The sequence below is a fragment of the Myxine glutinosa genome, chromosome 5, assembly GCF_964187855.1.
Source record: "Myxine glutinosa chromosome 5, kmMyxGlut1.1, whole genome shotgun sequence".
In the NCBI taxonomy this organism is placed as follows: Eukaryota; Metazoa; Chordata; class Myxini; order Myxiniformes; family Myxinidae; genus Myxine; species Myxine glutinosa.
In genome coordinates this window covers 101,782,865-101,802,506 of record NC_136265.1, presented here as the reverse complement: position 1 = coordinate 101,802,506, position 19,642 = coordinate 101,782,865, and the positions used below count along the sequence as shown (strand labels likewise).

Genomic DNA, 19,642 nt, shown 5'->3' with positions numbered 1-19,642 from the left:
TCGGTGCAATGGAGTGTCAATTAATGGAAGACAAGGCCTTACTTGTCTATCTGTGCTCGACCTGTGTCTGTGTCTGTGTCTGTGCATCTGTGTCTGTGCTCGACCTACACAGAATAAGGAAATAACTGTCAACAAGGGGGAAATCTATGATTGGCTAACGTGATTGTTTATGAAATAACTACGGAACGACCTTTGACCTTTATACACAACTGGAGGCAGGAGGGTCCAGAATAAAGCAATCAAAAAAAAAACACAATCCTCATATCCACAACAATACATTAGCTTTGCTCGTCAACAGATGTTACTGGCCATTTATGGCTAGGGATGTGACTGACTACTGTTTCAGGTGTAGTTGATGTATGTCGGGCAGGCAATAATCTCCGCACTTCCATAGGGTCATTAGTTGCTAAGAGACTGCTAGAAAGTCTTGCTATGGACTTCACTGTGTTGGAGAAGGGAATGTACAACCTCGAAAATGTGTTGATCCTAACTGATGTGTTCAGCAAATTTACCCGGGCAGTTGCGACGAGGGACCAGACAGCAAAAACTGCAGCAAGCATACTAGTCAAGGAGTGGTTTGTCAGATATGGTGTTCCTAAACGGTTGCACAGTGACCAAGGAAGGAATTTTGAGAGAGAGGTGATTCCAGAACTTTGTGCCATTTATGGGATTGTGAAGCCAAAAATCGGACTTTACCATCCAGAACAGAATGGAAAGGGCGAGAGGTTCAACAGAACATCACATAGCCTTCTGTCCACCGCGCCTCCTGTAACACCGTCAGTCGGCCATCTTTGGTTGGATTACAAAACAAAATATTGTGCATATGTATACTGTAGTGAAATTATACCAAGGTGAACCCAGGGTGTGCTCGCTTCAAAAGGGGCGTCTATAAGACCCGGGACAACCGGGGCGCACGGACACTCCAGCGGCACTCACTGTGACATAGTCCTGTAGTTTGAATGGTATGTACGCCCCTAAATGCTGCGCTGACTGTCCTCTCTATTGGACCATTGCCATATTGAATCGACCATTGCTCATGAAATACTCTGATTTTAATGCCTGTTGCATGAATGTATTTTTACAGGATGTACTTCAGATCTAAATGATATTAAACCTACCCAGAGGTCAAGTCGTGTCTGAGCTTGATTTTCACGACATTTAATATCATTTAGATCGCCGGAATGGCTGACCACAAGATGATCGTGGTACCAATTCTCGGAGCCGACTCTCAAGCTGAGGGATCAGCATCGGAGTTCACTCACTGGCTCAAAACGCTGGAGAATTATTTTGCTGCTCACGAAACAGAGCTCACCGCTGCGATGAAGCTGTCCGTGTTACAGTCGAAGGTCTATCACACCGTGTTCCGGAACATAGCTCGATTTGAGACGTACGCTACGGCACTACCCGAGCTGAAGCGCTTATACGTAAAAACACGGAGCGCTGTGCACGGCCGGCATCAACTCTCCCAGCGGCGACAACAACCATCTGAATCGATCGATCGCTACGCGCAGGAGTTGCGCTACCTGTTGGCGGACTGCGTGCAGGACGTACGGACCCACGAGCAAGTGCAGGACGACTTGCTCCGAGATTCATTCATCTCCGGAATTAGTTCTGGGGTCTTGCGGCTCCGACTCCTAGAGGTCGCGGATTTGACATTTACGGAAGCACTATGGCTGGCGCGCGTATATACAGATGCCCGAGAACAATCCACCACATACGATCACCCACGAGTCGTGGCGGGGGCCTCTCAACTCGCGCGACCGGAGAGGGCTACCGCCGAGGATACGGAGGAGGACCCGACCACCACGGCCGAGACTCCGGGTGCTCCTGAAGCGAACTCCGCTTCCAGCCTCACTGCTGCCGCCGCTGCCCGGCCACGGCCTGACCGGTATGCAAAATGTTATTTTTGCGGGAATCGGCAGCACCCTCGCTCTGAATGCCCGGCTCGGGAGGCTACATGCCACCTGTGCTCCACCAAGGGCCATTTTGCAAAGGTCTGCAGGAAGGCCGCTCGGGGCACGCGTCCCCGCGCGACCTTGAATGGGCTCATCGCGGAGCCAACGGATCGAGCGCCGGAGGGGGCGCCTCACTCGGCTTTGATGAGCCGCTCTCCTTCTCGCGGGCCTCTGGCTGCACGCCCGACCTTGGTGAGATACACCGGACCGCCGAAACAAATGGCGCGAACGCGACCGGCCGCAGCGCGACCGACCTTGACTGGCGTTCGAACGCCTACTTCAAACAAGCGACATGCTCCTGCTGTGGAAACTCCTCTCGATGTGCGGCAAACGCAGCACGAATTACATGCACCCACTTTGGCATATGAATCTGCAGACGGCAGAGATCCTTCTCACGTGACTCGAGCGCCATCTGACGGCGGCTCTTACGAATTACATGCACTCACTTTGGCATATGAATCTGCAGACGGCAGAGATCTTTCTCACGTGACTCGAGCGCCATCGGGCAGCGGCTCTTACGACCTACACACACCCACTCTAGCAAATGAATCTGCTGATGAGCCAACTGACTTCAATGCTCCTGCTGAGGCCCAACCTGCCGACGCTGCCCGAAGGATTGCAGCCGGCGTGGGATCCACCCGCGAGGCGCGATCTTCTCGCCCGGCCGGTACAATACCTGCCGGGTCTGCCGGCCTTGCGCAGGCCATCATTCCGCTCACGGTCGCGGGCGTTTTTGCGCAAGCTTTGATTGACACGGGGTCCACGGATAGTTTTATCGATCAGCGACTCGTGCATCAACATGGGTGGCCGGTTCTCGGGACAACCCGCCGGATCTTCATGGCCTCTCAGGGACTTCGGTTGAGCACAAAAGGGGCGTGTCGATTGAAACTTGTGATAAAGGGACGCACGTTCCCGGACGTGTATCTCATGGTATTACCTGCTTTATGCGCTGACGTTCTGTTAGGACTTGATTTCCTTAAGCGGCATGGACGTTTGGAAATAGACTTCGGTGGGCCGGACACGCTCGCTGTGTGCGCCCTCGCTCAAATGGACATGGAGCCTCTCTCACTGTTCCCCAACCTGACCACTGATTGTACCCGCTGTAGCCGTCAAATCGCGGCGCTACTCTCGCGCGGACGCGCAATTCATTGCGGAAGAAACGGCCCTGCTCTTAAAGGACGGTATTATAGAACACAGTAGGTCACCGTGGCGGGCCCAAGTCTTAGTGGTGCGGAGTGAGGCCCACCGCCGGCGCATGGTAATCGACTATTCGCAGACGATTAATCGTTTTACACAGCTGGATGCCTACCCCTTACCGGGGATGGACGCCCTGGTACGCCAGGTGGCCCTGTATTCCGTTTATAGCACTCTCAATCTGCGTAGTGCGTATCATCAAGTCCCCATCTCTAGGGCTGATCGCGTCTTTACAGCCTTTGAATCAGGTCAGCGGTTGTACCAGTTCACGCGACTTCCCTTTGGGGTAACTAACGGAGTCGCTTGTTTTCAGAGGGCTATGGATGACCTCGTTGCGAAGGAGAATTTGACCGATGTCTTTGTCTATCTGGACAATCTTACGGTTTGTGGGTATGACCAGGAGCATCACGACGCTAATCTGAAACGCTTCCTCGAGGTCGCGCGGAAATATCGCCTAACCATGAATGCGGCTAAGTGTCGATACTCTCTACGCACGGTAGACCTTTTGGGGTACACCGTGACCCATGGCTCCGTCTCTCCGGATAAGGAGCGTCTGCGCCCTTTGCTCGATATGGCTCCGCCTAGCGATCGGGCTTCGCTGAAACGCGCTCTAGGGCTGTTCGCCCACTATTCAAAGTGGGTGCAAAATTTCTCCGCGAAGCTCCGCCCCCTCATGGCCTGCGACACTTTCCCCATGGGCCCGGCCGCCCTGGCGGCCTTCGAGGGCCTTAAAGTCGACATCGCTGGCGCCGCTGTCGCGACGATTGACAAGAGTGCCTCTTTCGTTTTGGAGAGTGATGCCTCAGATCATGCGATAGCGGCGACTCTCTCCCAAGGGGGCCGCCCTGTGGCTTTCTTCTCGCGGACTCTCACCTCCGCCGAGCGGAGGCATTCGTCTGTCGAAAAGGAAGCGTACCCGATCGTCGAATCAATTCGGGGATGGCGGCCGTATCTGCTTGGGCGGTGTTTCCAAATCGTCACGGACCAACAGAGCGTTGCGTTTATGTACGACACCTTACATGCTCAGCGCATTAAGAATGAGAAAATCACCCGTTGGCGTATCGAACTCGCCGACTTCTGCTACACCATCAAATACCGCCCGGGGAAGGACAACCTGGTCGCTGACGCCTTATCGAGGCCGGCCACTTGCGCGGGGGTTGTAACTTTGGAGGGGCTGCGCACTTTGCACGGCACTATGTGTCATCCCGGGGTAACGCGCTTCGCGCATTTTGTGCGCGAGGGCAATCTGCCGTACTCGATTGAGGACATCCGCCGCATCTGCCGTGATTGCGCGATCTGTGCGGAACTCAAACTGCGTTTTTATAACCCTCCTATGGGGACACTCGTTAGGGCTACTAGACCGTGGGAGCGCTTGGCGATGGACTTCAAAGGGCCGCTGCCAATGTCGAGCAACTCTCGCTATCTGCTCACTATCGTCGATGAGTATTCACGATTCCCCTTTGCTTACACGTGCGGGGATATGTCGGCTGCCACGTTTATTCGGTGCCTGCAGAATTTGTTTTATATGTTCGGGTATCCGGCCTATGTGCATACCGATCGGGGTGCGGTGTTCCTGTCCCAGGAGGTGAGGGGCTACTTGCTCCAGCATAATGTCGCTTCGAGCTACACCACCCCGTACCGGCCCCAAGCGAATGGGCAGATCGAACGCTTTAATGGGATTATATGGAGGGCCGTCATGCTGAGCCTCCGGACCCTCGGCCGAGGCCTCGATAAATGGGCGTGGTCGCTACCTGCCGCTCTAAACTCGATCCGGGCTCTCCTATGTACCGCCACCAACCAGACTCCTCACGAACGACTGTTCCACCACCCTAGAGGCTCCGGCAGTATCCAATCTTTACCCAGCTGGCTCGCTGAACCAGGGCCCGCCTATCTCAAACGAGCGGTTCGCGCTAGCAAGTACGACCCCCTTGTTGACAAGGTGCAGCTCCTCCAGGCTAATCCCGAGCATGCTCGCGTGTTAACGGCGGATGGCCGCGAGTCTACTGTCTCCGTACGCCATCTCGCCCCATGTGGGGATGACGACAGGGATATCGACGAACCCGTCTACGAGTCTATGGACTCTACCGAAGCTTCCCCTATGGAACTACCACCGTTACTTCCGTCGTTCCCCACTCCCGTGCCCGAAGGCGCTGGGGCGCCCCCTCCGACTCCCACCTCCGGCGGCTATTCCGACGCGGGGGACTCCGGGCTTGGGGACGCCGTGCCCGGTAGATTCCGAACACGAACTGGCAGGGAAGTTTGCCGCCCCGACCGCTACGGGTGGACCGACTGACGTGGATTGACGTGACCCATTTGATTATTGCTGATGCTTGCTTGCAACCTGCCGAGCGGCAGTATAGTTCTAACGGCGGGGAGAATGTAGTGAAATTATACCAAGGTGAACCCAGGGTGTGCTCGCTTCAAAAGGGGCGTCTATAAGACCCGGGACAACCGGGGCGCACGGACACTCCAGCGGAACTCACTGTGACATAGTCCTGTAGTTTGAATGGTATGTACGCCCCTAAATGCTGCGCTGACTGTCCTCTCTATTGGACCATTGCCATATTGAATCGACCATTGCTCATGAAATACTCTGATTTTAATGCCTGTTGCATGAATGTATTTTTACAGGATGTACTTCAGATCTAAATGATATCAAACCTACCCAGAGGTCAAGTCGTGTCTGAGCTTGATTTTCACGACATATACTCTCATGGATTGTCTTTGTGCCAAGTTTGAACAAAATCGGTCCATGTATGTTGATAAAACAAGAACAATACGTTGTCAGGAGTAGGACATTAGTTCCTGATATCACTCCAGCGGATAACCATACATCAGAGCATGTAATACAGCCTGAAGACAACAGGTCCTGTTGTCAAGGTGGAAGCTGAAGGAAAATGATGTATCAATTCTAAGGGACGTTGTACAACCTCCTGGGTTGACAACAGATGGAGATGCAGATCAGACCGGTGGTTCATGCAAAGTAACGGAGAGAGAACCAATTGTGGATGAACCCGTTTTAGCTGAAGATGGAATGGTTGAGCCGAATCAGACACTGAGGAGTCGATGGACAACGGTCGGTCAACATTCAAACCAATTTAACTTACCGTGCTCAGCTATACATCACGAGATGACATTGAATCTGGGTACAGATCTTCAAGTATTGGCCAACATTGTTCAAACTCAACAATTGTTCATGCAGAGGAAGGCTGGTGTGAGGCCACGTGATCAAAATGTCTCGTATTGCTGGGCCAGAAATATTTAAGTACGGGAGTGTGAAAGGCGGTGTATTAGCACCATCTATGACTTTGCCTTTTTTTTTAAACCAAACTAGTGACGTATCTGTTTACGTCATAAAAGCCCACCCTTTTTATGCCTCCGCCACAGAAGTCGACGTAGACATTATGTTTTCCGATTGCCTGTCCGCGATAGGTTTTCGTTACCATGATAACTTGAGAACGGATGAAGGTATCTCAGTCAAACTTAGTGCAGGTATGTATAATGAGGTAAAGAATAACCGATTCAATTTTGGGGGCACGAGGTCAAAGGTCGGAGGTCATATTAGGTAAAAATCCTGTCACCGCGATAACTTGTGAACCAGGAATGGGAATTTGACCAAACCTGGTTCAAGTATGTGTTATGTTGCAAAGATGAAATGGATTGATTTGGGGTCAGGTGGTCAAAGGTCATGTTAGGTCAAATAAAACTCCTGTTACTGTGGTAACGTGTGAACCAGTGATGGTATTTTGACCAAACTAACTAACGCCGAGGGCCTTTCATTCACTCACCGCAGGCAGGTAGGTGGTCTTTCTGTCTTCTCCCGACTCCTCTCCGGCCTTGCTCCCCCAGCTGTCTGTGCTCTGTCCCCCAAATATTCTTACAGGTCGCACAAGATCTGCCAGCAACCCTCTTCTGGTTAAACTGCCAAAATCAAGACTTTCTGCTCACCTTCACTCCTTCATTCCTCTTTTCTCCCGCCTCTGCAACAAACTCCCCCACTCCCTTCAATCCCACTCCTCCCTCCAGGTCTTTAAAACAGCTGTTCACCACCATCTCTTATCTTCCCCCATCCAAAACCTTGATCTTTTCTACCACCGTTAATTCACCCCAGATCCACTTTTTTGAAATACCAACTTATTTTCCTGGAAGTCCTAGCAGTGTCCATGTGTTTTATACGTCTCCCTCCCCCCCCCCTTCCCATGCCTCCTCCCCCCAAGCCCTTTCCCTTCCACAGATCTCCCGATGTCCCAGCTCTCCATCTCGTCTCCGGCTCCCTTTATCATGTTTTATGTGTGTTTGTCTTTTTGTGATCAATGTTAGCTCTTGCACAAGCCCAGATCATGTATTCAAAAAAAAAAGAAAAAGTGGTATAAGTATATATTATGATGAAAACATGAACCGATTAGATTTCTGCATCAAAGGTCAAGTCACGTGAAAATGTGATACTTGAGAACAGCTGAAGGGATTTGAATGAAATTGAGTACAAGTTTGTATAATGATGCAATAATGTGGGTGGAGGCGTACAAGTTGGCGTCGCGACGTCGAAGAGTGCCGATCTAGTTACCTCCGCCACCGAAGGTGGTGGACGTTATGTTTTCACCCCTGTCTGTTTGTTTGTGAACAGGACATCTCAAAAAGTTGTGGACGAATTCAGACGAAATTTGGTAGAGAGGTTAGGTATGTGACTAGGCCAAAATGATTAGATCTTGGTGAAGATCCGGATCCGGTTCAGAGAATTTTTAATTTCTGAAGTGATTCTTCATCATTGAGTGATATATTGATTTTAAAAAGTTGTGGACAGCTTAAGACAAAACTTGGTGGATAAGTTGGTTAAGCTCTGGATCCAGATACGAACCATCAGTGGGATACAAAAGGTAAGCTGTTCAGCCTGGTGGAGGTATGCTCCGAGTGCCGTTCAAGTTTTATTCTGCATTCGGAGAGAATGCCATTTTCAGACATGGCTCGGAATGATTGTATCATTTGCTGCACTCTCATGGGAGTATTTCTTGTATAATTACCATAAACATATTGTGTCTACATTGTAGAAGCAAACAATAGAAGCTCGGCCAACGTGTTGTGTATTGTATGCTCTGTAATGTTATTAATGTCTATTGGGTTCTGGGTTTTCTTCCAACAAGTGATTGAATCGTTGACCAGAAAGTGGAAGCCTCTGTGACCTTACTTGCTTAAGTGAGTGCAGAGATATTACAACTTCATCTGGGCCTATCACTTCGCCATCACTGACAGGTCCGTGGTCTCTCTGTCTTCTGCCGCCTCGTTTTTGGTCTTGCACTCTACGCCCTCTCCGTGCTCTGTCCCCATAGGTATCTGCAGGACGCACATGGTCCACCGGCAAACCCCTCCAAGTGAAACTGGTGAATTCCAGAACCAACTCCACTCATTTATTCCTCTTTTCCCACCTGTGGAATTACCTTGCACACTCTCTTTAATCTCATTCTTCCCTCCAGGTCTTAAAGACAGCTGTTCCCCACCTTATCAAGTCATCCCCCATCCAAAAGCATGATCTTTTTTTACACCCGTTCAACCACCGCTCCAAAAACTTTGCTTACATATCAATCTTTGCTTTCTCCCTCTGTGCTGCTGTTGCCGTTTCCCCTTTCTCCTGCTGGTCCCTTTGTTATGTTGTGTTTTGATCTGTTCTGTGTCACAGCTCTTCCACGAGCCTAGACATTGTATGTAAAAAAATAAAAATAGTAATTTCTTGACTCAGCACAGTGATGCAGGTTAGGCATTCGGCTGCGTTGCGTACGTACGTGTGGCAGACATGCGTACGTGTGGCAGACGTGCGTATGTGTGGCGTGCGTGTCTGCATTTTAAAAATATATTTTATCGGCAACCATTGGTCCAAATTGACCAAATAAACTTGTTATGAATAAACTTGGTGGACAAGTTGTCTCGGTGACAAGAACAAGCAGATTCGATTTTGGTTCAGGTCCGAATCCAGATTCATTCATTCATATTAGGATAGAAACCATAAACTGTTCAGCCTGGCGGAGGTATGCGCTCTACCGATTGCCCTTCTAGTTCCTGCATGGGTTCATCCACACCAATAAACCACACATAGAGAACATCAAGCTTAATCTCAGACTCCTTGTTGTTTATTACCAACCTATGGAGGAGCATTGACAGGGAGGGGGGGAGGGGTGGTTCTCCACCATCTACAAAAAAGATAGTCCTTATATTATGTTTTGGCCCCACATTCAGGCTGCTCATTGTTGTGGCACAGATTTTGCTTTCAGGCTTGGAAGCGTTGGTCCGTTTTTCAATTCTTTGCAAGTGTGAGTTCAAAAGTGTGCCCTCCATTAAATAGGATTCAACATTATTGGGAGATATTTGCTTGTAGCCAACTACTGGCTTTCCCCACAGGATGCTGGCTGCTTGATTGGGCACACTGATTGCGCTCAGCGGAGTTGTGCCAAAAAGGTAAATTCCCACAGGGCCGCATACATTTTTATTGGCCCTCTGCTCAGAGTGCTCAAAAGCCAGTATGAGTTCTCATGTGCATTCTTAGGTTACACGCATGCTTAAAACATTTTGTGCAAATTGTGCATTTGTATGGGCGTTCTCCATTATGAGTTCTCATGTGCGTTCTAAGGTTGCATGCATGATTAAAATATTTTGTGCAAATGGTGCATTTGTATGGGCGTTCACTATTGTGCATTAACATGTGCGATTTTAGGTGAGATGGCTGATTGAAATATTTTCCACAATCTGTGCATTCGTACGGGCGTTCTCCACTGTGAATTCTCAGATGGTATTTAAAATGGGATGAATAAATGAAGGATTTTCCACAATTTGTGCAATTGTATGGGCGTTCACCATTGTGCCTTCTCATGTGTGTTTTAAGGCTTGATGACCGATTGAAAGGTTTTCCACAAATTGTGCATGTGTGTGGGCATTCGCCATTGTGCATTAACATGTGTGATTTTAGGTGAGATGACTGATTGAAAGATTTTCCACAATGTGGGCATACGTACGGGCGTTCTCCACTGTGAATTCTCAGGTGGTATTTAAAATGGGATGAATAAATAAAGGATTTTCCACAATTTGTGCATTTGTAAGGGCGCTCACCATTGTGTATTAACATGTGTGATTTTAGGTGAGATGTATGATTGAAGGATTTTCCACAGTTCGTGCATTTGTATGGGCGCTCTCCACTGTGTATTAACATGTGTGATTTTAGGTGGGATGACTGGTTAAAAGATTTTCCACAATTTGTGCAAATGTATGGTCGTTCTCCATTGTGGAGTCGCATGTGTATTTTAAGGCTGGATGACTCGGTGAAGTGTTTTCCACAATTTGTGCATTTGTGTGGACGTTCACCTTTCTTTCCTTTGGGAGTCTTATGAAAATTCTTCTGTGCAAACATTTCATTATTTGGTTTGTTGTGTTTGTAAAAAGTCCTCTTGTTTGTTTCAGTTGGTGATTCCTGTTGGCCTGTGTCTGTGCAGTTCATTAATGTGTGCGTAGTCTTCCTTTTAGATTTGGTGGAGTGACCTGTAAATACAACATCACATGACCTGAAAAAAAACATCAGACTTTTCAATACTCTGAACAACATTCTAACAAACATATCCAAAGCAATCACCACATATGTACAGTGGCCTGCAAAAGTATTCAACACCCCTCCAAAGTTTTCACATTTTTATGCCACCTGATAATATTCCATGATGTTTTAAAATCAAATTCTTCATATAGAGTCTTCACAAACCCCTCCAAAGTGATAAAGCTAAAAAAAAGTGCAGATAAAATCTGAATAAGTTACATTAACAGAGAAAATCAGATGACTATCACTGGCCCAAGTATTCAACCCATTTGCCCAATTAACCCTAAATCAATTCAGGAACAAATTATTTGTTTGAAAGGTTACAAAATAAGTGTAATAGGTTTTACCTGGATGTAATCGGCGATTTATCTTACAAATTAATCTCCCCCACGTATCTAAGGAGGTTTAACATGAAACTCATTTGATCAACCAACAAGGCAAACATGAAGACCAAGGAGTCTTCCAAATAAGTCAGACATAAAGTGGTGGAGAAACATCGTCCAGGAGAGGGTTATAAGAAGATTTCAAAGTCACTCATTATCCCTTTGAGTACGGTGAAATCCATCATCAAGAAGTGGAAACCACCCAGATGCTACCCAAATCAGGTGACTCATACAAACTCAGCATCCGAGCAAGCAGGGATCTGGTTCAGGATGTCACTGTAAATCCAATAACGACTTTGAAAGATTTGCAAGGCTCTATGTCTAAGATGTGGGTCAGTGTTCATCAATCAACAATACTAGCAATGGTACCTGCCCTTTGGGTGGGGCTTCAATTGGGAGGCCCAGATGAAAAGGCAAAATATCAGAAATTGAAGGCTTTTTTTTTGAATTTTAAACGATTTATATTAACATCCGTTAAATCGTATCACACGCAAATCATCAAAATCTAAACAGTATTTGTAGAATTTTAATAAAAGCCACATCACTGTTCATAATCGGTAAATATTATTCCATCGTGTTTGGAAAAACTGGAAAATTTGGAGATTGGAAAATTGGAAAAACAATACGGCCTATTTTACTCCAGGGGGTCCCAGGATTACCCACCCAAAATTTTGTTGCGATCGGTTCAGCCGTTTTTGCGGTACCTGGGAACAGACAGACAGACATTTGGTGAATTATAGTAAGATTATGTTGCTTTTAGCACTACCAAAGCAGTCTTATACACTACCCGGATACACTGTAATAAGACGACGTTGAGTCACAATTTAGGAGATGGAGGCTTTATTGATCACCATAGAACGCAGCGTCAATAGGCATGGCATCTTCTTCACAGATACTGCACCCTCTCACATGCCACGCCCACTTCCCAAGGGCTGCGCTTGACAGCTCCGATTACATACACCACCTATAGAATACATCCAAGTACTGCAAAGCTGGAGGTTCTTGGAAGTATCAAGAAGGCGATTTGTGTTCTACAGTGTTCAAGTATATAATTTAATATTAAATAAAGGTATAAAGAGGTTTAAAGGTGTATAAATAAATTAATTCTGGGTTTTACCACCATTTTACCCAGTGTCTATTACATCACCCGATTTAACACGTTATATTAGTTATTTGTGTCTGTTATTTGTCTTTTATAATGTCCTTAAAAACAGGAAGTTTCCTGTTTGGAATGATTTGCAATTTTGTTTGACTGCAGACAGACTAAAAATATTATCTCACTTCTTTCTGCACATGTGTGGTGAGCACGAATTCAGAGAAAAAGTACTGTTAAACCGCAGGTTTGTCTTACTATTCACGTTCCGATTAGTGTTCATAATGCAACATTCGATCTAAACAAGTTGTTCCTCAATCATAAGCTGACGATCATAAACTGATAAGACAGATGGACGGACATGAACCAATTGCTTAACCCCGCTTTTTGTTTGGTGTGCGTGGGGAAATAATTATTTTTTCAAACGAACTCTGCATAGTATATGCAAAGCTTTTTAGGCCTCTGCAGCCGAAGGTGCAGGCGGCATTATGTGTTTGTGTTGTTCGTCCGGCTGTGCTTTCGGCTGTGTGTGCAAGTTCGTGTCGAAGATTTTCGTTGCAGCGATTTTGTCGGACCAAGAACTCTACCATGTGGTGAAGGTTTGTGAGGATCGGTTTAAAATTGTGACCTGTAGGCGATTGACAGAGAGACAAATAGACAGACAGACAAACAGACAGACAGAATAACGCACAAGACAAACCAATATACTTGGAAAATATTCCATTTTCACAAGTTACAAACAGACAGAGGTGAAAACATATCCTCTATCCACCTTTGGTGGCAGAGGTAATCAGTTATATTACTCACAGAAGAAATATGGCACAACACGAACATGACACAGCACGGACACGGCACGACAGAGCACGGATACGGCACGAGACAGCACGAACAACCGCCCAGACACACTTTGACACCACTGCCAAAATAGGCGATGAATGCTTTGTCCCACCATCGCAGGCTGACCCGGTGTGCTGTATGTTACAGGGTAGTCCCGTTTCATACTTTACTTGGATGCCATTTGTGTCTGGGGTCGTGTCCATGCCGTGTCGATGTCCTGCCCCAGTGGAAGGGGGAGTGGTGCTATAGTGCTGGATATTTTGGGGGTGGTGGTGAGAGGCCCGATCCACACTCGGGTATTTCGGACCAACCTTGTCAAAATTCTGGCAAACTCAGGGGTTTTCAGCCATTGGGGTGGCATGAAACCATCTCGGGTTATATTAATACACCCACCAAGGACGCATGGGCACGGAATATTTGTGGAAAATCAAAAATTCTTTGCCGATCGAGTTAAATCGTACTGAAATGTAATCTGTGAACAGTACAGTCATGGCGGTTGACTTCCGAGTGTGACGTCACGGGTAAGCATGAAGAAGATTTCGACTTTTAATCAAAAATTACCGACCTTATAAATCGCAAATCAGAAAACGACCCATCATATCTATTTTATGGGTATCAAGAGATAGATCAATGATGATGTGGTCTGAGCGTTTGGGTTTTAACACCAGAGTAATCATCAAACTGTGCAAAACAAAATGTGTAAGCATTGGCACAAACCTTCATGGGGATGTCTCTCGAAGAGAGAATCTTCAGAGTCATTTGGTTCTGGTAGATCCCGATGGACATCAATGTCATGCTCAGTTTTCACTTCCACTTTCACAAATAAATCTGGAGAAAGTAACTTTCATTAAATTAGGGAAGTCTTGTGTCACATACATAACTGCTTTAATACCCTTAAAATAGCTGAATAAATATTACATTAACATCGTTGATTTGAGTTTTTCATTTAAGAGAGAAAATAGAAAAAATCCCAATGGGAATAGCGGCGTGTCAAATAAATATAATATTGAAACATTATGTTCTGTACAACCTGCCTAAGTATGTTACGAGATGCTTCATGTCCGACCACAACTTCAATGGCAATTTCTCGATTTCAGATGTCAAATGGTATAATTCCACCCAAAATCACAAGCAATGAAACAGAGGAAACAAGAAAAATTGTATGTCTTCAGCCTGCGTGGATGTTCAACTTACATACAGATCCTACCCCCAAGACGACTCGCATTATTCTTCTACTAAAGTCAACCCTCATGGATAATAATTGAATAACAGAGTTTGGCATTTTAACAGACTGACTCGGTCAGAGGAGAGGGGAATAAAGCTAAGACTTAGCTCAAGCTAAGACATGTGACATTGAAAGAAAGGTCGGGAGTTGGTACAGAAAAATAATGCATCAATGGGCAATCGTTTTAAAGGACTGAGCTGGTAAAACCAGGCGAGACGTTTGACATGTTTTCGCACGATAAAAAAATAAAAATAAAGGACACACGTTTCTCAGTTATCCAGCCTGGGTTTGAAAATTCACCCAGTTAGAGGCTGCTATCCTTGTTTTTTTGGATGGGGGTGTAAAGCATAGGATTCCCATGATTGTGCTACTTGTAAATACTTGCAGCTGTGGAGGAACCTAGGTAGGGTTGGAAACAACAAAGGGCTTACCATTAGAAATAGGATAATTGAGTAGGTAAGAGTGGATTGGTTGATTGTCCCTCTAATTACGAGTGAAAAATGTGATTGTGATATATACAAATACAGTGAACCCTCGTTTATCGCGGGGGTTACGTTCCAGAACCCCCCGCGATAGACGAAAATCCACGAAGTAGCGACCATATTTTTATTTTATTATTTATATATATTTTAAAGCTATATGACCCTCCCCACACTCTTATTAACCTTTCCCACACTCTTATTAACCTTTCTCACACTCTTATTAACCTTTCCCATACTCTTATAAACACTTCCTATAGTCTTAAACACTTTTTACACTCTTAAACATACGTAATTTTAACAACATATAAAATTCTAATGGGTACTCACCATTGAAGATACTGTAGCGACCCATGGGTTCCCCAAGCAAGACCAGCATTAGAATCTCCTTGCTCCAGCCGGTGACGTCACCGGCGGGGATCCCCGGCGCCAGAGTGGCTGGTCACGTGACCGCCAAAGCGTGCCGCGAGTGCGGGTATAATCAGCTACACCTGTTGATCACGTGACCACCGAAGCCCGCCACGCTTGAGAGGCGTGGCTTTCGGTTTCTGGTTGTGCTTTATAATGCAGTCCGATAAACGGGCTTTTCAGTGTTCCCGAGTTGGTTTTGAGAATAAATATCTTCTCGGACGAGTTTGTGTCTTGCCCGTCATTTCGTCCGTATCAAGCAAGAGCCCCGGCTCTTCAATACTACAACTTGCGTGATGAAGATGATGATGAATTAGCTGTGCAGTACTGATGACGATGAAGGTGATGACGATGATGAATGCACTGCACAGCCAGAAAGAGCATTACAGTTACCCATTACGTGGGTAACTAGTGCAAGTGGAAGCTGCCGCATCTGCGTTTTCCATACGCACGACTCTGTCTCTTTGTCTACCCTTCTACTGTACACTATGTACAGTATTTTATTTCTTGTAATATGTTTTAATTACTGTATTTTTCTTATTTTTTTACGTTTTAAAATTTTTTAGGCGAGAAAATGCTTATTTTACCACAAAAATATTTAAAATAATAGTATATAAAAATACATTTATACCGCAAAATCCCACGATATAGCGAAAAATCCGCGATATAATTTTACATATACTAGCGAGAAAAACCCGCGATGTACCGAAGCCGCAAAAAGTGAACCGCGATATAGCGAGGGATGACTGTATATATCAAAATATTAAGTTAAAAATCTATATGGGCTTTAAATATACTGTATTGTATATAATGTATACATATATACTGCATATATATATACTGTATATAATGGGCTTTAAAGCAAGAAAGTCGAGGAGTGTTCGCACGAGATCACGGCGAGGTCACGTCTTTTCGAAGCTGTTCCATGCGCTCACGCTTTCGAAGCTAAGTGATCTTTCTCAATTGTGTTTTTGTCGAGACTGTATCTATCTTTCGGTGTATGCACTTATAGCGTATCTTTTGGAAAATTTTCGGTGCTAATTTTTCGTACATGTATACACAATCGTCGGTTAATGCGTATCGAGTATTCTGCGGCCTAGTACTCGTAGGCTTAGGCTACCGTACCGTCTCCGACCTTGTGGTTTTGTTTTTCTCTCAGCGATTCGTCGAATGCGCTGCAATTATTTTCGTTCTCTGTTTCGTCCCAGTCGTTCACCCCATACCTCCTTGTTTAATATCTCAACTCAAAAAAATTTTTAAAAACCCCAAAAATATTTCCTTCCCAGGTCTTATTCGTTTATTTGTTGTTCTTATTTGTTCGTTCGTTCTTCGTTCGCGATCACGCGATCACGTGGTTAGAAATGTATAACCTCTCCCTTGAACAACTATTTTCTCTCATATATTATAACACCCTTTTCTTCTTCTCCTACAAAAAGATGCTTTCGTCTTGCTCACCAAATCTATTCATTCCAAAAAATATATATAATACCATCTCTTACAGTTCCTCCTTTCTACATTCCCTAAACTATCCAGAACTCCACCCCTCCTTCAGTGTCCTCAAACGTATTTTTGACTCGAAGGTCTCAAACTCATTTTGCAAAAAATGTTCGTTTCCCATGAATCGTCCACTTTTCAAAATCCAATCTCACCCCTCCCCTCCAAATCCTCCCCATCACCCATCCCTTTCAAATCTCCCCCCTTGCCCCTTCCCTCCCCTCCCTCCTAAACTCCCCCCACACCCCTCCCCTCCGAGACTCTCCCTCGCTCCTCCCCTCCCCTCTCACCCCTCCTCCTCCTCCTCAAAGCATCCTCCCTGCTTCTTCCCCCTTCCAACTTTCACCTTCATCTCCCCCAACCTTCTGCCTCGCTCTTCCCCCTCCTCAAATAACACCTCACTGTGCCTCACCCAATCTCCATCAAACCTTTTGTCCGCCCCATTCTTCCCTTTCTCCAAGCTATTCTGAAATCTCTGAAATCTCTGACACACCTTCAACAGCTCTCCCTACCTCTTCCTCCTCTTCCACATCTTACCCTACCCCTCCCCCCCCCTGTTCTGGACCCGATGCTCCCCCTTCCTCTTCATTAACGGTATGGACCTCAAACATCCGGGGCCTTCGCTCAAACTTGACTGATCTCTCCATACAGGTTGCTTCTGACAAACCAGATGTGATCTGCTTAACAGAAACTTTCCTCCTTCATGATGTCTCTGATGCCTTGGTATCTCTCCCAGGTTACTCCCTCCTCCGGTATGATAGACCTGAGCCTCGTCCTGGAGGTGGGGTTGCTATCTTTATAAAAAAAACTCTCTTCCTCACTCGCCCTCCACTGCCCTCTCTCCACCTCACCCCCAGGAATATCTTTGGCTACGGCTTCCCCTTCGCTCCCACCTTTTGTTCATTGTGTGTTGTACCGTCCACCAAACAGCGATGACTCCATCTACATCTCGCTGTCTGATAATATGGACCAACTTCTATCTACCCATCCCAACTCTCTCTTCCTCATATGTGGTGATTTCAATTGTCACCATGCCAGTTGGCTGGGTGTGGGTACCTCTCTCACCAGCCATGGCTCTTCAGCAAAGGACTTCTGCGACTCACTGGGACTGACACAATCTGTCAATTTCCCGACCTGGATCTCAGTCAACGGAGCATCTTCTCTTCTGGATTTGGTTATGACAAACTTCCCTGAAAATGTCTGCTGCTCTTCTTCTGCTCCAATCGGCTCATCTGATCATGTGCTTGTCAAAGTGGACATCTCTCTGACCATTCTCAGAGAGCCTCCTCAGCGTCGACGAGTCTGGCATTTCACTCAGGCCAAATGGCACGGTCTTCAAGCAGCCATCAATCATCTGGACTGGTCTCCCATCTCCACCGCCTCTGACATCAACTCATCCTGGGAATTCTTTCAAAGTAAATTGCTCTCTCTCATGCACAGATTTATCCCATCTCGTCTTCAGTTGTCATACCCTTCCTCCCGTCCATGGTACACGGAATCTTGTGGTGAGGCTGTTGCCCTGAAACAACTTGCGTTCGTCTCCTGGAAAGCAAATCCAACGGAAGGAAATCTCATTTCCTTTCACAAAGCCCGAAACAAGTGTGTGTCCACCCTCAGGAGAGCCAGGAAACAATATCTCACCGTTCTCAAGACCGAACTCTCTTATATGTCTCCTTCTTCCAAATCCTGGTGGCGTCTGGTCAAATCTGTTTCTGGTGTTTGTTCCCCCTCCATCCCCTCCCTCACCTCAAACGGCTTAATGGCTGACTCCGCACGTGAAAAAGCTGAATGCCTCAACTCTGTGTTTGCCTCTAAATCTTGTGTCCCAAACCCATCCCTCCCTGTACCCACCGTACCCAGTTGCTCCTGGACTCTGTGTCCTTTCCTCCTGACAAGGTGGAAAAGTTTCTGTCAACCCTCGACTCTGATTCTGCAACTGGTCCTGACGGCATCAGTCCACGGGTCCTAAAATCATGTTCTTCCGCTCTTTCACTCCCTCTTTCTGTTCTCTTCACCCTCTCTTTTGCTCAAGGTCATCTGCCATCTGCTTGGAAATCAGCCAACATCACCGCTTTGCACAAAAAGGTGCAAAAACAGATCCCAGCAACTACAGACCAATCAGCCTTCTCCCAATTATCAGCAAAGTCATGGAATCCATCATTGCTTCAGATATGAAATCTTTCCTCTTCTCCAATGGCTTGATCTCTGATCATCAATTTGGTTTCAGACCTGGTCACTCTACTCTGGACATGCTGCTTCTGCTTTCTCAACAATGGATGGAGGTCCTCAACGCCAAACAGGAAATTAGAGCTGTCTCCCTTGACATTTCACGTGCCTTCGATACGGTCTGGCACCCTGCTCTGCTCACCAAACTCTCATCCTTTGGTATCCATGGAAATCTCCACGCATGGATGGCGGACTTCCTCTCTGGTCGTAGTCAACGTGTGGCCCTGAATGGGTTTCTCTCATCTCCTCTTCCTGTTCAGGCTGGAGTTCCCCAAGGTAGTGTTCTGGGTCCTGTGCTTTTTCTGGTCTTCATCAATGATCTCTCTGACTCTCTTGAAAATCCTCTCTATCTCTTTGCTGACGACTCTACTCTCTGTCGCTCCATTCCTCATCCCTCAGATCGGCAGTCTGCAGCCTCCTCACTCTCTGCAGACCTGGACAAAATCACAGACTGGGCAAACAAATGGAACATGTCTTTCAATCCTGATAAATCTCACACTCTTACGATGTCTCTCCGAAAAGACCGACTGGAAAACCCTCCCATCCACTTTCTGAATAATCCTCTCCAAGAAGTTCTGTCACTCAAGCTTTTGGGTCTCACTATTTGCCATTATCTTTCCTGGGAAAACCACATTTCAAATCTGGCCTCCAAAGCCAGTCGCCGACTGGGCATACTCCGTCGTGCGAAGTCCTTCCTTGGCACACCTGAGCTCCTCACCACATACAAGGCTTTCATCCGCAGCTCTATGGAATACTGCTCTCCCCTCTGGTCTGGTGCTCC

The 19,642-nt window shown here is 46.6% G+C and overlaps 1 protein-coding gene across 10 annotated transcripts in view; it reads right to left on the bottom strand.

The window, feature by feature from the left end:
* Nucleotides 1–9,242: 9,242 nt before the first annotated feature.
* Nucleotides 9,243–19,642, bottom strand: part of LOC137413618 (uncharacterized) — a 217,936-nt gene continuing 207,536 nt past the window's right edge. For all 10 annotated transcript variants that reach the window (XM_078778413.1, XM_078778409.1, XM_078778411.1 and 7 more), the window contains 2 exons: nucleotides 13,747–13,857; nucleotides 9,243–10,667 (listed from right to left, as the gene is read on the bottom strand). In XM_078778413.1, coding sequence (XP_078634539.1) covers nucleotides 9,646–10,667; nucleotides 13,747–13,857 — 1,133 coding nt within the window. In that variant the 3' untranslated portion in view covers nucleotides 9,243–9,645. The remainder of the gene's footprint in view (nucleotides 10,668–13,746; nucleotides 13,858–19,642) is intronic.